Source organism: Amblyomma mixtum, chromosome 9 (assembly GCF_055824585.1).
Source record: "Amblyomma mixtum isolate Tamu chromosome 9, ASM5582458v1, whole genome shotgun sequence".
NCBI classification, from domain to species: Eukaryota; Metazoa; Arthropoda; class Arachnida; order Ixodida; family Ixodidae; genus Amblyomma; species Amblyomma mixtum.
Window position 1 is genome coordinate 94,083,836 of NC_143020.1, and position 21,111 is coordinate 94,104,946.

The following is a 21,111-nucleotide window of genomic DNA, read 5'->3' on the forward strand; positions in this document are numbered from 1 at the left end:
TTAATCGAGAATTGAAAGATCCTCAAAAATTAACTAATCTACATACTAATTTTCAGTTTCAGTGCGAAACACTGCGAAACTGAAAGCCGTTTAATCCATTTTTTAACGACCATTTTTGGACATACCTTTTGGGCCTCGACTTTGTGGAGTAGATTTGCAGTTTGGCTGAAGCGCCACGCTCTGAACACGAATACGCCAGTATTGGAATAAAAAGAGTAAACGGCCCGCAAGTTTGCTTCGATGTTATAAAACTTGTGCGCTAGAGGACACCTCATTCCTTTTTTTTTTTTTACTTCTTTCGGTTTGGAGTGCATTCAGCACTGACACGAGTGACAGTCGCGTCAACCACAACGAGCTCAAACCGGCTCATTTCGGAGAGCCGACAAGAAAGTCGTACGAAACTGCTGTGCAAAGGATTTATTGGCCGTTGTTTTGAAAGAGACCGCGTTAGAAGGCAGAGGAGTTTTTTTTTTTTTTTTTAGAGTCAGGTATCGTGGTGGAGATAAGTCGATGAAGCACGTTGCTCGACGACCACGCTGAACGCAGCAGCGAACGCCATGTATGCAGTTCATGGCAAGAGCGCGCTGAACGCAGCAACATTACACTCTCCAGATGGACGAGGACAAACACGCTTCTGGCTCCGTCATAGTACTCGTGAAGAACAGAAGGAAATCATTCACGACAAGCGGCTATCACTGCAGGGCCAGATGCGAGGTCAGAAGGCGCCACGTCCGATTCACGCAACAGCATGTCCAGTCGGCTTGTGTAGAACGTGTTAGAGACAGCCTACCTGCAGACAAAAAAGCAATGTGAACAAGATGACACAAACAGGGAATTCGCGCGCGCACTCCGACTGCGTCCAACCAACGTTACTATAGGCCCAACAAATTTATTCTGCACCAAAAAATTAAGTCCCCCTGACAGACGGGACGGAAGTGAAGAAGACATGTTTTGTGTTCTCTTCCATCCCGTCTGCTAGCGCTGTTGAGTCGTTTCCATCAGCATGTGCCAAACAGACCGATCAAGCGCGATCAAGTCGCCCGAGGGTCACACTGTACAGTGGCTGTACTGTCTGAACAAACGTGGCATATGCCACGCGAACATCGACTGAACTGCATCCGCGGCCACTCTCAGCGGCGCCTGATGTTGAACAGCCTTGGGGGTACCGCTTTCATCTGCAGCCACTCCAGTTTTCTCGTTTCGATAAGTCGCGGTCCTGCTTACCGAAAACGCAGAAAACGACGCCGCGATGCAGTGCAGTCAAAGCACCCAACAGTACAGCGTTTGTGAGGGGAGGCAGAAGGTGCAACGAAAGAAACATTGCACGACCCGCGACCGCTATATTGGGCCAGATGTCATCGCGGGCCGAATGCACCAGTGCCGTTGGATCAAGCATGAGAATGCTGGAGTCAGCATATCTGCAAAGATAAAAAAAGAGGTGACCGACACGCAAGCATATCGCAGTTGCACATATACTCACCGTGGGAGCAGAGTGAAGCCTTACGCCGCGGGGCTGAAAAAAAGTGAGAAAAGCGAACCGACCTTGGCTGCAGCGTGAACACAATGTGCTGCAGACCGCAGGCAGCGTCCGTTCTTCGGAGTTGCTGGTCGTGACTGGCGAGAATTTCCGAGCGCCGTTTTCGGCCACAAACCACATGGCGCTCAATAGGTGTTTTAGCATACCGAAGACGTACTACCGGAGACGTATACCGGCTTACCGGACTCCTCCCACTCACGTGCAGAGACATACGCGCGGCCAGGAGAGGCCACTAAGCGTGCGCGGGAGGAGTCCGGTAAACCGGTATACGTCTCCGGTAGCACGTCTCCGGTATGCTAAAAACGTCTAAATATGCGCCTGGACGTTAGGCGGCGCGACATAGTGGCTTGGTCGCAACGCCGTTCGGAACAAGTTTTTGTTCGGGACACAAACGGCAGCGAGCTCGCAAATCTAAACCCGCTTGAGGCAGCGAGCAAAGCGGCACGCGGGAAGTTTCCTCGCTGGCTCAATACCTACAGCTGACCTGCCTATTGTGAGCTAAGCCTAAAGCTGTATACGCGCCGCAAATCCTAGCTCACCACGCAACTTCAATTACGGATTAATTCATAAGTCAGGGTTGTCATTGCTGACTAAGCATCCACCCAACCAAGCCTCCGTCATCTGGTTTCCCGGTCACCTGGAACTACCAGGAGGAAACGAAGCCACTCACAGGCATGCCCGAGCTCTTCTACACCGGGCGTCTCCCCCTGATGACCATGAAGGGTGCCATGACCTGATAGGTTTAACAGTGTGTGCTGACAATCTCGCGCCATACAGAACAGCCAGAAAAGAGTACCCAACACCACACAAATCCCTCAATAAGTTAGAAGAGACCACCCTTAGGAGACTACAAACCAACACATACCCAACACCAGCTAAATTACACCAGCGGTACCCTACACTATACTCTCCGCAGTGCCCACACTGTGGAGAGGTAGCTAACCTCTACCATATGGTGTGGGCATGCCAATTAAATCCCTTAGTTGACCCCATTCCCAACCCCTCGGCGGAGCAGTGGGAGGCTATTCTGCTCAGCGATGATCCTGACCGTCAGCAATGGCTGGTGGGGAGGGCCAGCGCAGCAGCAGCAGCCAATGAACTGCCGGACTAGGCGGCCCACCCACATGTTCTGAGAATACTGAACAAATAAAGAAGTTTTTAATCAATCAATCAATCAATCCACGCTTTTGTCACGAACAAAAAAAAACGATGGCGACAGCCCGTGAAACCTTTTCTCTATACGCTGCATGTTGCTTTGCTGGTTATTATCCAACTCTTGCGGAAACAGCGTGAGTGAACGTTAAATTCACTCTAACAGCTCAGTGCAGGCTTCACGGACACATGTCGCCTTCGCCGCGAGGCCTTGCCCTGCACTCACCTTCGTTGCCGACGGCCTGGCTGGGAAGTCGTCGTCGGGTCATGAGCCGTTTCTGCAACTCCGGTGGACGGTGAAAATGGCAGCAACCCACAGGTGACACCCGCAGCGGTGGCTCAGTGATAAGGCGCTCGTCTACCGAGCCGGAGTACACGGGTTCGAACCCGACCGCGGCGGCCGCGTTTCAATGGAGGCGAAACGACAGAGGCGCCCGTGTACTGTGCGATGTCAGTGCACGGTAAAGAGCCAGTGTACAAAAACATATCCAGTGTACAAGGTCGGGAAGTTCGTGCAAAGTTATGACCTTTATGGAACTGCTGCTATTACTTTTTGCTCGCGTATAGTGCGCTCAATTCTTCCCCTATATTTAACAATATTTTACTGGAAAAAGTCTTTCACGGACAGTTCCAGAAATAAACTTGCAGAATGAACTTGAACGCAGACATGTTATGACAGCTCTCCGAATATAGATTTCAAAGCCGAGGTGGGCAGGTGTCGACGCTTCCTTCCAAAAACGTCTTCGATCCATGGCAGCTGTATACTCCTCGCAGTCGCCGCAACACAAAAGATCGTAGCTTCTGGCAACGTCTATCTTTAATTCACCGGTCTCTCCGCTCCGCCCCTGAGGCGTGTCTCTCCATTCATGTTACATCCGCTGATCTATTGTGACAGACAGCATTGAAAGCTCCAAGTTTCACTTGTTTCCTCTGTTTTCGCTTGTGGGATTCATGAGTTGATCGACGATAGTTCTTTTTAATGTTTTTTTTCTTCCAGAATGGTCCCCATGGCAGCAACTTGCACACGTTGTTGTTCGCGACCGCTAAGGCGCGCGGAAAGGTATTGACTCTGCGCCCGTCTCAGAACGGTTACGCCTACTTGCCCTAATGCAGAACGAAGGCTTTTCGGATGTATTTTGTTTTTGTGAGCCGAATATGTGAATTTGGCTACTGTCTTTTTGTTTATAACTTTCTTATTCTTTACTTTGTAACTGTATTGTTATTAAACTGAACCAAAATATTCCCTACGAAGAGGTTCATACATGGAACTAGGCGACTGACCAGCTTTCTCAAACGCCATGTCGTCGCTCAGCCTACCTAGGTCTCTGCGAAGTTATCTCCACAGCGTTCCTGAATCTCGAAAAACCTCAGCGCCGCCATCTCCAAGTTCTACATACGTGAATGCAGCGTATCCCGGATACCGCATATTCCTCGTTACCTGCAAGCTCACCGGTTGCTGCTTCATCAACGGCCTCTGGACGAAACGACGCTCCGCGGAGCTCACCACTGGCGCCAGGCCCTTGTACTCATCCTACTGCATCGTCACGCTACTGTTCTACCTGTGGTCCCTCGCTGTCATCATCGCCGCCCAATCGGGCCCCAGGTCTAGTCTCACCCGTACTGCTAACGTTATCTCCTACGGCTTCTACGTTCTCGTCTACGTGCAAGCCGCCGTCAATGCTCTAATCATCGCCTCCCGATCAACCAGGCTGCTGGAGATACTCAAGTCTTGTGAAGTTCTTGAAGCGCAGCTCTGTATCAAGCATGAAGACGTGCGGAAAAGGTTGACCAAGGTCTCGCGCTGGTGTCTTGCCTTGGCGCTTCTGGACAGCATCAAGTATGTCGCCGCGGACAGGAAAGTTATCCCGACTGCCTTAAGGCTAATGAGTCCCGTGCATGACTGGATCAAGATCGTGGCTGTTTGTTTCTACTGCGTCGGTGTATTCCTCGTGGGGCTGTGGTTCGGTCTGGCCTTCTGGATGATCGTGTACAACGCACACGTGATGCGGGAGTACTTCGCAGGCGCCAACGAGAGCCTAGTCCGAGCCCTGGTGACACCTCTGGGTTGCACCGCGACTCTGCAGAGGGTGCGACTCCACCAGGCGGAGCTTCGGAGAGTACTGGCCATGATGAACTCGCTGCTGGGGCCACCTGCAGTACTGTTTTACGGGCAGGGTGTCTTCTTTATGTGCGCTACCACTTTTGGTGTCCTGTTGGCTGGTGTCTCCGTAGTGGATAGGGTCCTCAGTGCTTATTACGCTGTGAGCATGGCCGTCATTCTAATCGTATCTGCCAGATCTGCTCACAGGATGACTTCAGAGGTAATACGGTTTATAAGTGAAAAATCCTCTGCTCAACTCAAGTAGATAGAACTGAAATGTTTGGAAGCTCTGACAGCCTGACGCTTTTTTTCAAAGAATGTGCTGAGGTTTTTGCTCTTTTCATGCGCTCTAAAAGCTTAGAAGGTGATATCTGAGCAGTGAAAATGAAAGCCGAGCAAAGTAATGGGGATAGAGTTATTGCAAGTACCAAAATTTTGTTTCTTTCCGTTCGTGTTTTCTCACCGGATTCATTGGCTGCAAAAAAAAAATTGTACGCTCGTTTCACACACCGAAAAACTTGCACGCATTTTCAAAATGGTATTTTTCTGCAGTGAGTTATTTATATTTTTATTAAATCTTAACGAAAGGAAGATGTCAAAGCTTCACAAATTCTTTTTGAAAAATAACACTTATTGAATGTTTCCGTGTTGAAAATATCAATTAAGTTATTTGAGATCCGATGTTTTGCTTCATTTAGATTGCAATAATTATTTTTGTGTGTATTGCGTTTGTACTGAGCTCTAGGAATCTGTGCTGAGTTTCGTTCGCATAATTTCAGGCCAACCGAATCAAGGACGTTGTACAAGACACAGACTACGGCGATTTGTCGGATGTTGCGGCAAACCAGGTAAGGGTGAAACCAGAGTTTCCGGTTCCCACGAATATATTAAGAGATTACTCTTTATATGTTTTCTATTTTCAGCAAACCCAACTGAACCAAGAACAGCCGCAATGGTTTATGGTGGGATCATAATAATGAAACAGAACAAAATTGCTTAATTGCAAACCGGCCTGGAGATTTGCCACTCACACTATAACAGTGATGTCGATGCATTCTGCAGTGCGATTGAAATAAGATATAACTTGCCCTTTGTAATGCTTAATTCAAATGCCTCACCAGATTCTTTCACTCAAACTTCTCCTTTTTACTAAAGGATGCAGCACAAAACAGGCAAGAATGCATCCATTGCTGTTTGTGAATATCTTATCAGTGGTCGGTGATTTTGATCCAAGAATTTCTTCGGTGGAGATAGAACTCCTTATCGCCTTGAGCAGATACCAACAACGCCTTTCAAGCAATTAGGAGACCCTTGTTCAGTTATTTCTCGCCGCTTCCCGTAGCGCAAACGCCACCTGCTGTAGTACTGACCTGTCATGTCCGCATACAATATTTGAAGAACTCCCGATTGGTACTATAGGAGCTAGTGCACAAAGACTAGAGGACACCAGCACGCTACCTTTTCGATCACAGCATCGCGCCTACATCTAACAAAATTGCCACAGAGCCGTGCTACCACGTAACGGAGCACCAACTTTCCTAAACGTTTGGTCACAAGGATTCAGACAGCATGCAAAGTTTCTCAATTATTACCTGATGCCTTCACTGCTTCGTATATGACACCACCCGAGTATAAGATCAGCGGTTGACCCTCAGTGCAACTTGTCAAAGTTTCATTATAAATCATGTAAACCCTTCAGATGAGGTCAGTCATGTATTGATATTAAAACTGACGCGAATGTTGTAACAGAAGAAACTGCATTTGATCATGTACTTTTTTTTCCTTTCGGAGGTAATGATTGCATGACGACTATGCCCCGTTATGAAACCTTGTAACGCTTCCGGTAGGTGCCGCCCTATTCCGAGAGTAATGTTGTTGTTTTTTTTCGGAATGCAGCAGATATGCATAACATCTGAGCTGCGACACAAAACAAAATTTGGAAGTAAGTAATGCGGCAGCTTGGGCTAGTTGGCCATTTGACCCGGGATGAATAGACGGTGAGAAGCGCTGACCTGTGACGTGAAAGTTGTATTCAAAAGCGTGTCAGATTAAATACAGGATACGAGAACAAATGCACACATAGACACGACTAACGTGGTGTGAACAACTTATATCACCTTAATTGCTTCCAATTGCTTCATTGCTCTTGCTTCTTTAGGTGCCACCTTTTTCTTCAGAAGCAGGATGGATGGCATCACCTTCCCGGGCTTTTCATGGGTTTTCGAAAGCGCTTTTGTTAAATAACAAAGTTTTCACGATCGCTACGTTGGCTTTTAGAAGCGTGTGATTGTGTAACATGGTAGTTTCGTAGTTAACACACGGGGTTCTTTGCAGTTACACCTGGTACTCCTCACGTCGGAAGCTGGGCAGACAGCGTTCACAGGCTGCGGTTTGTTCGAGATCAACCTCCCTCTTCTCGTCGCGGTAGGTTATCCTATATGTTATCCCAGCGGTTATCCCATATGTCATCGTAAGCAGGCAAGGTATGAGTGTCAAGAATCCTTTTTTATGAGCAAAGAATACACTTCCAGCTTTGTGATTACTGGGGCCGATATTCACAAGCGTTGTTCGCGTGTCATCAAGCGGAAAATTAATTGTGCTTTAACCATTCATATATTTCGACCAATCATGACGGTTAAGCATTCTACACGAGAAGAGAAAATCCAGTCACGAATCAGGGGTGTGGCGCAAGGCCCACCGGCCTCGGGAATTCTGGGTGGTGCTTTATAACCAATTATTTTAATTATATTCTGTCCAATTGCCATCCAGCCTGCGTATCGAGTGGTTGATCCAAAAGGTTTGGTTTGGTTTGGTTTATGGGGTCAAACGTCCCAAAGCGACTCAGGCTATGAGAGACGCCGTAGTGAAGGGTTCCGGAAATTTCGACCACCTGAAAGGTGAAAGGTCAAAAGATATAGATTTGGAATGGTAGAGTTATTTTTTTCCCAGGTTTTATATAAATTTGCACAGGAGTTTTACTGATCGTGTGCCTCTTGGAAATATTCCTGTTGTCCGCTGATCGTTCGTCCTCTGTATTTTCCTCCGCGCAGATATCCGGAGCCATTATCACCTACACGGTTGTTCTCGTGCAAACGGATGAAGGGACAGCAAGAAATTGTGTGTGAAAACTTGTTTATTTTTACTCGCATTCTCACTCTCATTCTCCCTTTTTTTTTCTTTTAACCTATATTCTAAGTGCACATTTAAGCTGATGTTCAAGTGAAGCAGGAGCGCCCAATAAAAATGACTGAGATGGCGCATTTAAACCTTATTTGGGCTTGTGACTGAAAGAAACACAAACAGAAACCAGCGTACAACACTAAATACGAGTATAGTAGCAGTTAAGGCGGATTAAGGCATTACTTTTAGAAAAATGGAGCCACAATGCAGGAGTCACCTTTAATTAATTTTTCGCAACACTAACTTTCACAGTAAATCCTGAAATTGTCATTTCTTGCTGACTAAAGCTGTGTCGTCACAAGCGGCAAAAGAGGATGATGTAAAGCGATGAAATAGATTGTCAGAAAAAGAAACTTCGATACACTTCGCTTTAATCAACACTTGGTAGCGACAGGCGACGCTAGATGGCGCTATGTGACCCATTTTTCGCCTTAGTCACCAAGCAGAGAAGGAGAGGGTATAAAAATGGTCACTTAATGCGCTTCATGTATCTAAAATTTCTGCCGGTCGCTATGGTAATTACAACACAAGCGGAATACTAAGTTTCTATAACTATTGTACGCGACAGCCGTTATGACACGTCGTACAGTAGTAGTAGTACCAGTGGTAGCATGAGCGTAGCCAGAATAATAACACCGCAACAAGTATGCGGAAACGAACTATCTGCCGTGTTAATGACATCCTTGTCGAATGGAAGGCGGAAGGAATTGGCATGGGCAAGGCATGTAATGCGAAGACAAGATAAACGCTGGTCCTTAAGGGTAACAAAGTGGATTCCACGAGAAGACAAGCGTAGCAGGTGGCGGCAGCAAGTTAGGTGGGCGGATGAGATTAAGAAGTTTGCGGGGATACGGTGGCCGCAAATGGCAAAGGACAGGGTTAATTGGAGAGACATGGGAGAGGCCTTTGCCCTGCAATTGGCATAGTCAGGCTGATAATGACGATGATGTTTTTCTTTAAGCGAAAAAAAAACACGAAAAGTAACCTGCTGTAAGTATATCTTAAATAACTCTTTCATAACCAGTGTACCACGCCAGTCTGTTTTAAAGGAGGAGAGCTGAGGGGAAGCAGAATGTACGTGGGTCGCCAGTAGAAAGACCTGCAGGTGGGCGCTTTGTTGCAGGAGCCCGCTACGTGCTTCAGGGTGCATGTAAATGTCATAAGTTGAAGAAAGAACTTGATGTCAAATGTGTGCTCGCAGAAATCGGCAAGTGCTAACTTTTTTAAGCTCGCGATGTAACGTCGGTTTCTTCAAAGTAATACTACCACATTATTAAAATGTCTCTTCCGACAAAACTCACACTAAAAGCTATACATTGGCCCGGACAAGTCGTTAGTTTATTAAAAATTGTAGAATTGTTAAGTTTTAAATTGTGGGGTGTAACGTCCCGAAGAGAGACGTGAGATATGAGTGACCCCGCAGTTGAGGGCTCCGAATTAATTTAGACCACCTGTGATTCTTTCACTTCCACTGACACCGCACAGCACACGAGTGTTTTTGTAGCTCACTTCCAACGAAATACGGCCACCGTGGCCGGGATCGAACACGCAACATTCAGATTAGCAACCAAATGCCAAAGTCACGGAGCCACCCCGGCGAAGTTCCATCCATTGTCGACTGCACTCGTACTAACAGGAGTCGAACAGGTGTTTAAGCGAAGTGTTGCTTTCTTGTTACTTCTACTTGAAAAAATATCGCTTCCTGTTGTTTGGAAGATGAATCAGTTGATGTGCAGATGCCCACAAAAGTTTTTGTAAAACGGAAAAAAATCTGAGCAGTCTCAACATTCAGCCGCAAAGCGATAAATGTGTTCAGCTGTGCGCTTCACTGCGCGAGTTGCTCAACGTACCGCTGAATGTAAGGCCCGTCCTCCAGGCAGTGAGAAAATTTCAAATTTTTCGTGGGTTTCGTGTCCCGAAAACTTGTGTGGGCACCTCTAGATTAAGAGGCGTGCATAAATCTCTGACAAGATGTTATACATTCTAGGTATTACACGCTTTTGACGTCACTCATCGTCCGGAGGAAGAGACAAAGCTTTAATTTCGCGTCCCATGTTGGGGTCGCTGGTTCAAGTGGGTGGTTTGGGGCTGCATATCGACACAGTGTGATTGGCGGTTGCACAGCACAAGGGTCACGTGGAGCACCAGCAGCGGCCATACTGTTGGGCGCCGTGCGGCAAGCCGAGTGGCCCAGCTCTCCCAGGAATAGAGCAGTTAGGGCCGTAGGAATTTGCGTAGGATGAGGTTCCGTACGCCGCCCCACAAAAAAAAATGTTCACACGGGAAATAGCGTTGGTGTCTCAATTCATTTAGCGCTTCAAAGTGCGTATATAGACCGCAAAGTCGTAGCGTTTGATGGTTCGCATTGCATTTGCAAGCGCTCGGACTTCAAGGCCCAAAAACACGCTATAAAAAATATATCATGTAACAAGCAGCAAGAGCATGCCAGTGTCTACTGACATTACGCTAGAGAAATGAAATCTGCCCATATCCCATGTTTTCAAGACCAGAGGCTGACGAGAATTGGACGAAAGTTCAAAAGGCGAAAAACAAAGAGAGTTCAACAACTAGTGGCACGAATAAGGTGCCTATATTTATTGATGGTGCGTTAAACACAGATTCAAAACGTTCGTTGTATATTATAGGCTTTGGAAGAAAGGTGCTGAGACAGTAAAATCACAGTAAAATGACGCAGAATGCATCAGAAATCATCAAATGCTTTGATCCGAGTTTAATGTATTCGTTTGGGCATACACACACACCGGAATTCAAGTTTACAGCACCAACAACTATAATAATATATAAAGTTGGGCAACAGATAGGCCTAGCTTTAACGGAACAGGGCTAAAAACAAAAAAAAAGACTGAGCAGAAAGAACTACTTCAATTCCGCTGGAAGACAAGTAGTACGGTGGGCTCTGAAGCTGTAGTTAACAATTGTTATTTCAAGAAATTACTTTTCCTTGCATTGTCAAAACTGACAACATTGCAGAGCAGATGCAAACTCACAGAACTGTAAAAGGTGTCGGCTGTATTAAAATATCATTGGCATATCTGCTTTCGTTTATAATGATAATCGTCAGTCATCGAAGGGTTTCTATTACGTGTCCTTTTCGCTATTGAATATGGCCTATCAAGTATACCGAGGTAATAAAACTTCGACAAAGACACAGAGCCATTTCTCTTAATCAAAGCAATTATCGCCGTTTTTTCTCCGGAATTTTCGTTTAAACGTTGCTTACACCCGTTTCATTTCTTTCCCCACGCGACAACACTGAAGGCACATATTTATCGCCATAAAACAAGTCCAAACTCCAACGCACACATTTTGGTTCAGAGATGCTGGTCTTCAAAAAGTTATCAGTCATTACCACAGCAGGCACAGTCTTTATCAAAAGTATACAGCCCAGAGGATCTGCTTCTGAGTCCTACAGCGCGGCTCCTCTTGCATACTCAGAGACCCTAATCTCAAGAAGGCGTGAGGAATTTAAGTTCTCAAACCTCCTAGGCTTAGGACTGTCAAAAGTACTTAAGAGCCCCGCTACACGGCTTGGAAGAAAACCCATTGTGCTGTATATTAAGGCGAGAGCTTTTAATGCCTCATCGTTGTCGACAGAAGATTGTCAGCAGAGGTGTCACGCTTTTCTAGTCAGACCAGAAAAAAAATCCTTGTGCACGATGGCATTCGAACTACCACCCTTCCGTTACGCAGCCGAGCGTGCTAATGGCTACGCTACTTCCTGCCAACGCATATGTAGTTCCCCATGTCTATGACGCTGGAGAGTGTTTGCAGAAAGGCGTCGAATAAGACGGATGCCTCCCAAACGCCCTCCAGTGTCTCCAGCATTTAAGATGCACAAACAATTGTGCACTTCATTAACATCTTAACCACACATCAGTGACACAAGCAGCAACACCACACTAAAGGCTTTCGCCTTACCGCAATTTAGGTCAACAAAACGCTTCCCCCCCCCCCCCCACCCCCTTGAATTTTTGACAGAAACTGTATGTACAAGGATACTTTCTGGGCTACACACAACTCGGAGACCCAGTTAAAAGGAACTAAGTTCTTTTCCGAGGTCACTGGGGCACGCGTCTTGAAACCTCTTCGTAAGAGCAATGGTCGTCGTATGGCACAAAAGCCTGTCGTTAGGACACGGAAGGTCCTTACACAAATACGCAAAATCTGGTCGTCACTACAGTGGCGTCCGCACGAAGACTCATAAACTTGCTTCGAATTCGGTAGCGTCTGCCTCGTAACACCGGGGCTGTCTCTTCACGCTCAGGCAAGAAAACTGCACCGTCATTCGACCAGCTGCTTGCACACAGGTACGGTATCCCTACGCAGAGGACGCGTACTTGTCGATGAATCCGATTAGGTCCTTGTACAGCACTTGAGGGTTATTGAGTGCTATTGCGAAGTGTAAGTGGGTGTAGTAGGGATCGTCGATGTAGAAGTTCTTTTTCACCCGTGGTCCCAGGTCCTTGATGAGTTCGCGCACGTTCTCAGGGGGTACGAACTGGTCGCCGCGGCTCCAGAATAGCCCCACGTCTGTCTTGACGTTGCTTATCTTGTACTCCGGGGCTTCCTCCTGCATATACAGCGATAAATATGTCAGTATTATATCGTAGGACACAGGATATCTTCTCGTTAGCAGTCTACAAAGTGATTTGACTGCGTAAAATGGTCATCAATACAATCTACGCCTTTGTTATGAAGAGTAAAGCACGATATTGGCTCGCCCGTTTTTTTGCCAGCTACTTTGAACACGTCAGCTCAGCCATACTCTCAACACCGCCAATCATCACCGCTATCAGCGACATCCCGAATGAGCACACGGCACTACCCTAATAAAGATGGTCTATAGACAGTCTATATACTTCTTATACACTCTATTGCCTTCCCATAGATTTCATTTTTTTCTACTCATAGTCTATAATCTGTCTGTAGACAAAAGTCTACTAGAAGTCTATGGCCATAAATTTATAGATTATCTGTTCTCTAGGATTTGTTCATACAGAGTCTACAGACTTTATAGACAGATGCATGTTTATGGACAGTCTATAGAGTGTCTAAAAATTTTTTTTTGCATGCCACGAGTGACCTTCCTCTTTTTACGCACTGATGCTACTTTAAACGAAAGAAGCAAACAATGCTGAAAACAGTCATGCAAGACATTCGAGAATAGCAGAAATGTGTTTGAGAAAAAAGTTCAACCTCTTTTGATCCAATAATTTTCAGACCATTTTGACAGCTCACCGTTAAAACAACGCCAAAACAGCGAAAATGAATCAGATTTTTTTTTTAATCTCCTGTCCTGATTTACTTTTAGCGATACTGTTCCGAGTACTGGAGTCGAATTAGGGAAGTCTCTCAAGCCGAAGGCAGTCTCAAAGTATATTCAAAGCGCCCCAATCCTATTGGGTGGCCCTGACCACGCCCTGACCGTGGGTGGCCCTGACCACGCCTTGACCACGCTTGACCCTTAGTGGGGCTTAGAGGCTTTTATGAAACTGTGTTCAGACCACAACTGAGAACTTTCTGCAGTTCGAACCCTGGAAGCGCGAAAATTATAGAGCGAAACACTTACAGCATAAAAAAAAAACATTTTTGGCACTCACCTGACCATAATAAACCAAATTGTCGTCAGGCCCGTAGTCAAACTTGGTTGCCTTCTTGGAGGTCACGAGCTGTTTGGAAAATAAGAAGGGCCAATACTGCTCATCCAGTTCAACACCAGTGTGCACGATTGGCGCGCTGTTCAATATCTACACACTTAAACTGTCGCTAATTTTTACCGGACACTTACTGAGCGGAGTACAAATACAAACAACGTCATTGTGAAGCATGTTGTTTGTGCCAAAAACTGTATAACTCCGCAAGGAAGCAACTCAGCATAGTAGGAACAAGGAGATATAAAAAAAAATAAAGCAATTGGGAAATATATGTTAGGTGAACGAAATTTAACTACATAGAATACTCATTTCATCAACCCAAACAGCGCTAATTTTACAGACGAATACACAGATAGACATGACGTGTCTACATGACATGACGTCCTGTCATGTCTATCTGTGTATTCGTCTGAAAAGTTAGCGCTGTTTAAGTTTGAAGAAAAGAAAATGCATCACCAACTAGCCCCGCAACGTGTTTTACTAAGCGAACTAACTAGAATTCGTCGCATGAAATAAAACAACAAAGTAGCGCATACACGCGTAATGATGCAGAAGGTGAGATAGAGACTTTAATGAATAGGTGTTGGGTCTGCAGTGATTTCCTACTGCACCTCGAAGGCAGTCATTCTTATCTCGAGACCTAGAACTGTTTTAAGCTAGCACATAGCACAGAGTGTCATTCCTTTCCTGTTCGTGTTTTTGTTCAAATGTTTTTGATCGCTTTCTCAGCCGCAAACATATTTCTTCATGCTTCTTGGAGGAAGACCAGAATACGCGCATTACCAGTGTAAAATAAATCGGCGTTCACATCCACTGAAAAAAGGTTAATTCCACGATGCTGCAAGACAAGGTGCTCTTAGTACTCGAGGAAGGATTTTTACTACTGTAAATGCAGTCAAAGACATTAGTGTAGTAAAGAAGCGGGTAAACATCCTTCCCCCCTTACTGTATGTCCGCAGGTACGACACTTGAGTTTGTAATGGCCCAAGCAACGCAGGTATTCGGTCCAATACCGGAAACGTATTGGCAAATGGCGGCCCAACAAAGGCCGAGAGTGAAACCACCCATTTGCAATACTGGGCCGATTAAAATGCGCTGCTTGGGGGTGCAAAACTCGCGAAATCGTTCTTTCCTTCCAAACTTACCTGCGAGAAATGGACGAGGTTTTTCATCGATGTCCCGGCAGGCGTGTGGCAAAGGTACACAGGGATTCGAGTCTGCAGAAGCAACCCGAAAGAAAAGGAAAAAATAATTACAACTTATTCTGAAGTCTAAAATGGGCACTTGGGTGCTGTGATACAAAGCTATGAAACAACAGTGGAAGAAGTTATAAGGAAAACTTCAGAGGGGCGTAACTGCTTTCGCACCCACTAATGTCACCTGCGTGCCAATAGCTGTCATCTGCGGAATATGAAATGTGTTTGTTGTTTCGCCATAGATTATGCTAAAAGCAACGCAAGTGAACACAGCATGGACGGCCATTACACAAAAAAGTGCTTACTAATTAACAAGTGCTTCTTCCTCCTCGAAATAATGACAGCTTAGCTTAAACATAATTGAAGTCACCGATGAAAATTCACTACCCAAAAGCGACGCTTCACTCTCAATTCTGCAAAAAAAAAGCCACGCAGACGAGTTGAAATAAAGAATGGGCAAATGCTTGGCTGCTTGACATACTTGCCCGAAAGATCGCCGAATGCAAAGCAAATTGAGAAAGGTTTGAAAGTATCGGCCCAAAGGCAGTAGAAACCTACGACTATGTAACGTTGTGTTGTGCACTTTCTGTGTCATGCCAACACTGTTCTCGAAAAAAAAAGAAAACCATAGTTCTCAAAAAAACATAACTGCAGGAGTTCTCACCCCGGTGTACAAGGTATATGCATAATCAGCGTTCATCAGCCAAGACGCATTTCTCACCGTTAAGTGACTTGATGAAGATGCATTTTCATTGGCGCAAGGGCAGCCGCGGAAAAAGAGCGCCACTACAAAAGGTTATATCTTCTACTCAAGGCGTGGTCAAAGACTTATTTAGCAATCATTTCGCCTTAAAGATGCCGATCACCAGGCAGGGGGAAGCTTGTACCCATTGTATTACCGTAGGGTACCCGGCGGTACTGGGGATCGAACCCCCCCCCCCTCCCGCATGGGAGGCAGATAGTCAAACCACTGGACCCCCGCTGTTACGCTGAATGCACTGAAAGAAACCAGTTTCGCTGATGAAATGATGGCCACAATATGTCATGGCGTCACAGAAGTGATACTGATCCTCTAGAATGAACTATTGCCACTGGTAAAGCAACACCGACGTGGTGCTTTGGTGACAGAGAATGCTTAGTTCCCGAAGCCATATAGTCGTAAGCCCGAAAATCCTTCTCGACATTGTCATCATCTCTTATGTTGTCATCTCTTATGTTTTGCTATTTTATGCCTTTTTTGTTAAATTATGCCCGCTAACTATTGTATAACTTATTCATTGCCGCAAATTACACTAATAGGTTTTAACTTGATTGTATACTTTTATTCCAGCTCCTCTGCCAAACTTATGCACTTTCCTTATGTATTCCTGATGGGAGGTCCCTCAGACAGTTTTCGCTTTGGGACCTCCTACTGTACTAACTTTTTTATGAAACTTACAACTCATTTGTATTTCGTTTTAATAAACCTTCAACCTTCATCGTAAATAGCAGGGACTTGGGTGCACTAGAAGCTTTGGCACGAAGTGAACAACAATTCTTCTCAGTTTACAACGCCAGGACCAAACAAGGACCATGCACGGACCAGGCAAGGACCAGGCCAAAGACCAGGCCAAGGACCAGGCACGGTTGGGACTGCTGCCACAGAGCGCCGCTCAGCAGCTGTCTTGTGCCCAGGCGAAATGGCATGCGAATTTTCGAGACGCACTGCACTCACCGTGTTAATGTACTTGCTTCCAAGGTTGCTGAACTGGTCGCCGAAAAACGAGCAGATAGCTCGCGTGGGGAGGGCACAGAAGGTTCGCGCCAGTGGCAGCAAGGGAAAGCCTTTGGGCAGGAGCTCGTATTGGCCAGCCGAGTACATGAAGCTCTGCGCAATGAATGAGAAATTCGTTCTTTTGACGCACATACACTGATCCAATACACTCACAGTGGTCCTGAAGAAAGGAAATTGTTCGGTATTCTGGACCGCTTTATTTAAGGAAGGGCCCCACCCCATCCCTTTGTTGTTTTTGCGCCTTGAAAAAAAATGGTAGTATTGTCATCATCATCAGCCGGACTAGGCCCACTGCAGGGTAAAGGCCTCTCCCATGTCTCTCCAGTTAACCCTGTCCTTTGCCAGTTGCGGTCACCCTATCCCTGGAAACTTCTTAGTCTCATCCGCCCACCTAACTTTCTGCCGCCCCCTGCTACGCTTGCCTTCTCTTGGAATCCACTTCGTTACCCTTACGGACCAGCGGTTATCTTGCCTTCGCATTACATGCCCTGCCCAAGCCCACTTCTTCATCTTGATTTCGACTAGGATGTCATTTACCCGCGTTTGTTCCCTGACCCTCTCCGCCCGCTTCCGATCTCTTAACATTACACCTATCATTTTTCTTTCCATAGCTCGCTGCATTGTCCTTAACTTAAGCCCTGTTTTGTTAGCCTCTACGTTTCTGCCCCGTAGGTGAGTACCGGTAAGATACAGCTGTTGTATGCTTTTCTCTTGAGGGATACCGATGGTATTGTATGTGTGATTTAACGTCCCTCTGCTGCACATACATAGGTTATGAGAGACGCCGTAGGGAAGGTCGTTGGAATAATTTGGACCCCCTGAAGCTAACGTCACACACTACGTGGGATTCCTTTCTTTAGCGCGAAAACACTAATCCGATAGGTACCACCACAAAGAAAAATCGCCGGCTGTCTGTGTTGTCTGTTCGGGTTGTCTGTTCACATTGTCTGTTCGACAAGTCCGTTCCCCGGCACTTCCCACTCATTTTCGTCTTCTACGTAGCAAAATCCACACTTTCGCACTGATTCCGATGTAGTGAACATTCTGTGCAGTTATCTCCTGTCTTTCTTTTTACTTTATTTCGCGTCCATCGAATGTGGCCACCTCAGCCAGGATTCTATCTGGCTGAGAATATAGTTCTATATTCTCACAGTGGTCCTTGAAACGACGGCCTTGCGCAGCCGACAAAGACGATGACCTTCACGTCCGGAGTCATGGCCCTTCCGCCCGCACATCCCCATTGCTTGAATCACGCATGCACACATGTGTGATTCACTTTCTTCTTTGCTGGGCAGTATGACGGCGGTCTGCCCGGAGGCACAGTTTAACCTCCTCCACCTTGCTCCCTATGCTCCGGTCAGAAGACGTTGGCTGCTGGTTCATTCACTGCATGAGGCTCTTCTTCAGAAGGTGGTTATTTGTTACAGCCCTTCAGATATGTAGTTCTGTCCAATCTCCTTCTAGTGGACGTCTTTCAGACCCTTCCGCTGCCATAGCCAAGCCTCACGCCCAATGACGACCTGAGGTAAGACTTCTTGGCCCAATTCATCCACACGTCATCGTCGTCGTTGGTACCGTCAGTTGAGAATCCAGACGGTCACGTGAAGCAACTGTGTCACCAGACACTTCTTATTGCCAGCACACACAACAACCCGAAGCACCGGGGTTCGCCCGACTCAGGACACTGGGCTGCCGTCACTCGATTCTTGGCCCATCACTAGCAACGCGTATCTATATGCACGCTTCTGCTCCATTAAGCACCGACAGCCTCATTTGAGATAAATAATAACGAGCTATCTAACCAACCAAAGCATTCAAGGTACCCCGAGACTCCAGCAGCAATGAGAAGCAGTCTACTCCACCCTGAATTACTTCCGTTTGTCTTTGCAACAAGTTAGCACAGTGCGACGTCATGTTCGGACCACCACAGACTCCACCAACCCAGCTGCTTCTAGGACTTGCGACGTCGCTGACACCGACGTGCGTCACTTCGGAAATGGAAACTAATGAGACTCCTACCTCTTCAAAGCATGGAGCTTTCCTCTCCTCGCCCGTCTTCTGCCGCTGATCCTGCCGACACCTCTCCTGCTCCTGCAGACACAGCCAACATCCACTGTGCACCTCAGCGCCACCTTGTGGCAAATGGTTTGAAACCCCTAGTGCTGTCATCGGCGCCATCGTCTATGCTGCTCTCAATAACGTAAGCGCTTGACTTTTCCCGTGCGACCTGTCCACACCAGGCTTCGCTGAGTCCGTCACTTGCAGCGTTTGCGGACAGCAGTGCTGCGTAAGTGCCGGTCTTTTCTCTCCCCCCCCCCCCCCTTAAATGTATGTGTTGACCTCAGTGCCTCAGGGGCACCACAGATCGCACCCAGTGATCGAGTCCCCAACTATGTCCGCCAGAAAATTAACCCGCCACCTGAATGTCTTCCCGAACTTCATCTGGCAGGAACTGAACGTTTTGTGCATAGAAGCTTGAGCCTTGTACATGAAGGCGGAGAAAGAAGACATTCATCGTACTCCTAATTATGTTTATGTCGTTAGGACGTCGTGAGCCACCATTGCTTGCTGAAACAACAGTACTGAAACCTGCCATGGGCACCAGGATTCGAAGGAGGAGGCGTTAACAGTATCTGGGAGAGGTTAGAGTATGTTGCTGTTGAAAAGGAGATGATCAGTGTCTGTGGAGAGGGCTGAGCAGTTAGTGTGGTAAGTGCTATTGGCAAAAGTCAATAAGTAAAACTTGTGCGGGGTTAAAAGCGCGTCTTTCTCCACATCTAAGAATGTTCCATCAGAGTGAGATGGAGGTCGGGTGAGTAATTTAAGGCCTTCCCTGATTTTGGTGCAACTTTTAGCGATTATCTGTGCGATTCCGTGTCTGATTCCTACGCTGATTTAGGTCAGGAGATAAGGGGTGCTCGGTGGCTAATTTCGCGAGCGACCTGATGGGCCACTTGTTTCCACCGATATCAACGTGGCTAAGTAACCAGCTAAGGACTGCAATGAATTGAAGCATTCTGTCTGAGGGCTCTTTCAGTCTGTCGTGGAAGTTAAGTCAAACCTCGCTATGGCCCGCCTTTTGCAGTTTTGATATAGCTGTCGCTCTAAAAAAAAATTCGCTCTTGCTTAAGCTTGGTTAAGCCCGGTAATTGCGAAAGCAATATCCGTACCTACGCCATGGTACAGCTGGTAGTATAGTTGGTGGTGGTGCTTGTGGTTAGACTTGTGGTGATGCATCGGTTATACAATCCAATCCAATCCAATCTAAACCAATCCAATCCATACCATTCCATTCCATTCCATTCCAATCCAATCCAATGCAATCCAATCCAATCCACTCCACTCCAGTCCAATCCAATCCACTCCTATCCAGTCTAATCCAATGTAATCTACTCTAATCTAATGTAATCTAATTTAATCTAATCAAATCCAATCCAGTCCAGTCCAATCCAATCTAATGTAATCCAATCTAATCCAACTAATTCAATCAAGGTCAAATGAAGGTAAATGGTGGTCACCGCCGCGGCATGATGGTGGTCACCCTGGAAAGTGCAAGTAGTATTGCTTCGGCAATATAAACAGACGTTCTGTGGAAAGCAATAGGCTAGAAGGAAAGGTCGCACACTGGGGCTATATAACAAATGACAATGCGCCGAGAAGTCTACGGGCAGACTTGGGATATTCTATCTCGTCGCAGAAAACATGCCTTGCGCAATTTACTCAGTGAAACAACATTATAATTGTGACTGCTTCGCTTGCGCGGGGCTATCAAAACTGGAAGAACATTGTGGGCAAAAAACCAAGACACCAGTCCCTACAACCAGCCCTTACCATGTAACTCTCCGCCAAGGGTGCAAGCAGGGCCAGCACGTCGACGTTCATATGGGACAGCTTGTTGAACGGGGCCAGACCGATGAACACCTTCACCTGCGCAAAACCCACGTGCGAATTCTCGAAAATCATTTCTTTTACAACAGCTGCAATGAAATGAGAAATGGCCATGCAGGAACCAGAAGCTCGGCGTCCTCGTTTGAAAAATACGCGTGTAGTAGAGTACTCTGGCCGCAGCGAAGTTGCGTGAAACAATAATTTTCTTGTTGTAGATGTTAAATTAAGCAAAAGATATAATTTTCGATTGATTGATTGATTGATTGATTGATTGATTGATTGATTGATTGATTGATTGATTGATTGATTGATTGATTGATTGATTGATTGATTGATTGATTGATTGATTGATTGATTGATTGATTGATTGATTGATTGATTGATTTACTAACGGTAGTGACGGTAAAGAAACAGCTGAGGTTCGCTTTAGAATGCGCTGAAATCCCGTTAGACGGGCCTGTTGCAGATCAAACGCGCGAACCCGTGTTCAGTCGAACGCCATATCACTGAATCAACGCGATAAGCTGAACAAAAAGGACCGACATAAGAGGAACAAAATTACGGTTTACAATGTTTTGAGACAAAATCGTACATCATTTTGTTCAGAG

At 46.2% G+C, this 21,111-nt stretch overlaps 2 protein-coding genes across 3 annotated transcripts in view; one reads left to right on the forward strand and one right to left on the reverse strand.

The window, feature by feature from the left end:
• Positions 1 to 3,961: 3,961 nt before the first annotated feature.
• LOC149330193 (uncharacterized) lies at positions 3,962 to 7,915 on the forward strand. The gene is made up of 4 exons (XM_089560105.1): positions 3,962 to 5,010; positions 5,570 to 5,638; positions 7,125 to 7,214; positions 7,841 to 7,915. Exons 1-4 carry the CDS (start codon positions 3,988 to 3,990, stop codon positions 7,913 to 7,915), a joined length of 1,257 nt encoding a protein of 418 aa, XP_089416231.1. The 5' UTR covers positions 3,962 to 3,987.
• A 2,614-nt stretch (positions 7,916 to 10,529) lies between these two features.
• LOC149330194 (lipase member J-like) overlaps positions 10,530 to 21,111 on the reverse strand; it is a 40,744-nt gene continuing 30,162 nt past the window's right edge. The window contains exons 5-10 of one of the 2 annotated variants that reach the window (XM_089560797.1): positions 20,447 to 20,542; positions 18,635 to 18,706; positions 16,556 to 16,708; positions 14,791 to 14,862; positions 13,592 to 13,660; positions 10,530 to 12,561 (exon numbers count right to left, since the gene is read on the reverse strand). In XM_089560797.1, the coding sequence (XP_089416923.1) occupies positions 12,310 to 12,561; positions 13,592 to 13,660; positions 14,791 to 14,862; positions 16,556 to 16,708; positions 18,635 to 18,706; positions 20,447 to 20,542 (714 nt within the window). In that variant the 3' untranslated portion in view covers positions 10,530 to 12,309. The remainder of the gene's footprint in view (positions 12,562 to 13,591; positions 13,661 to 14,790; positions 14,863 to 16,555; positions 16,709 to 18,634; positions 18,707 to 20,446; positions 20,543 to 21,111) is intronic. The other variant, XM_089560798.1, reaches the window with a different exon arrangement.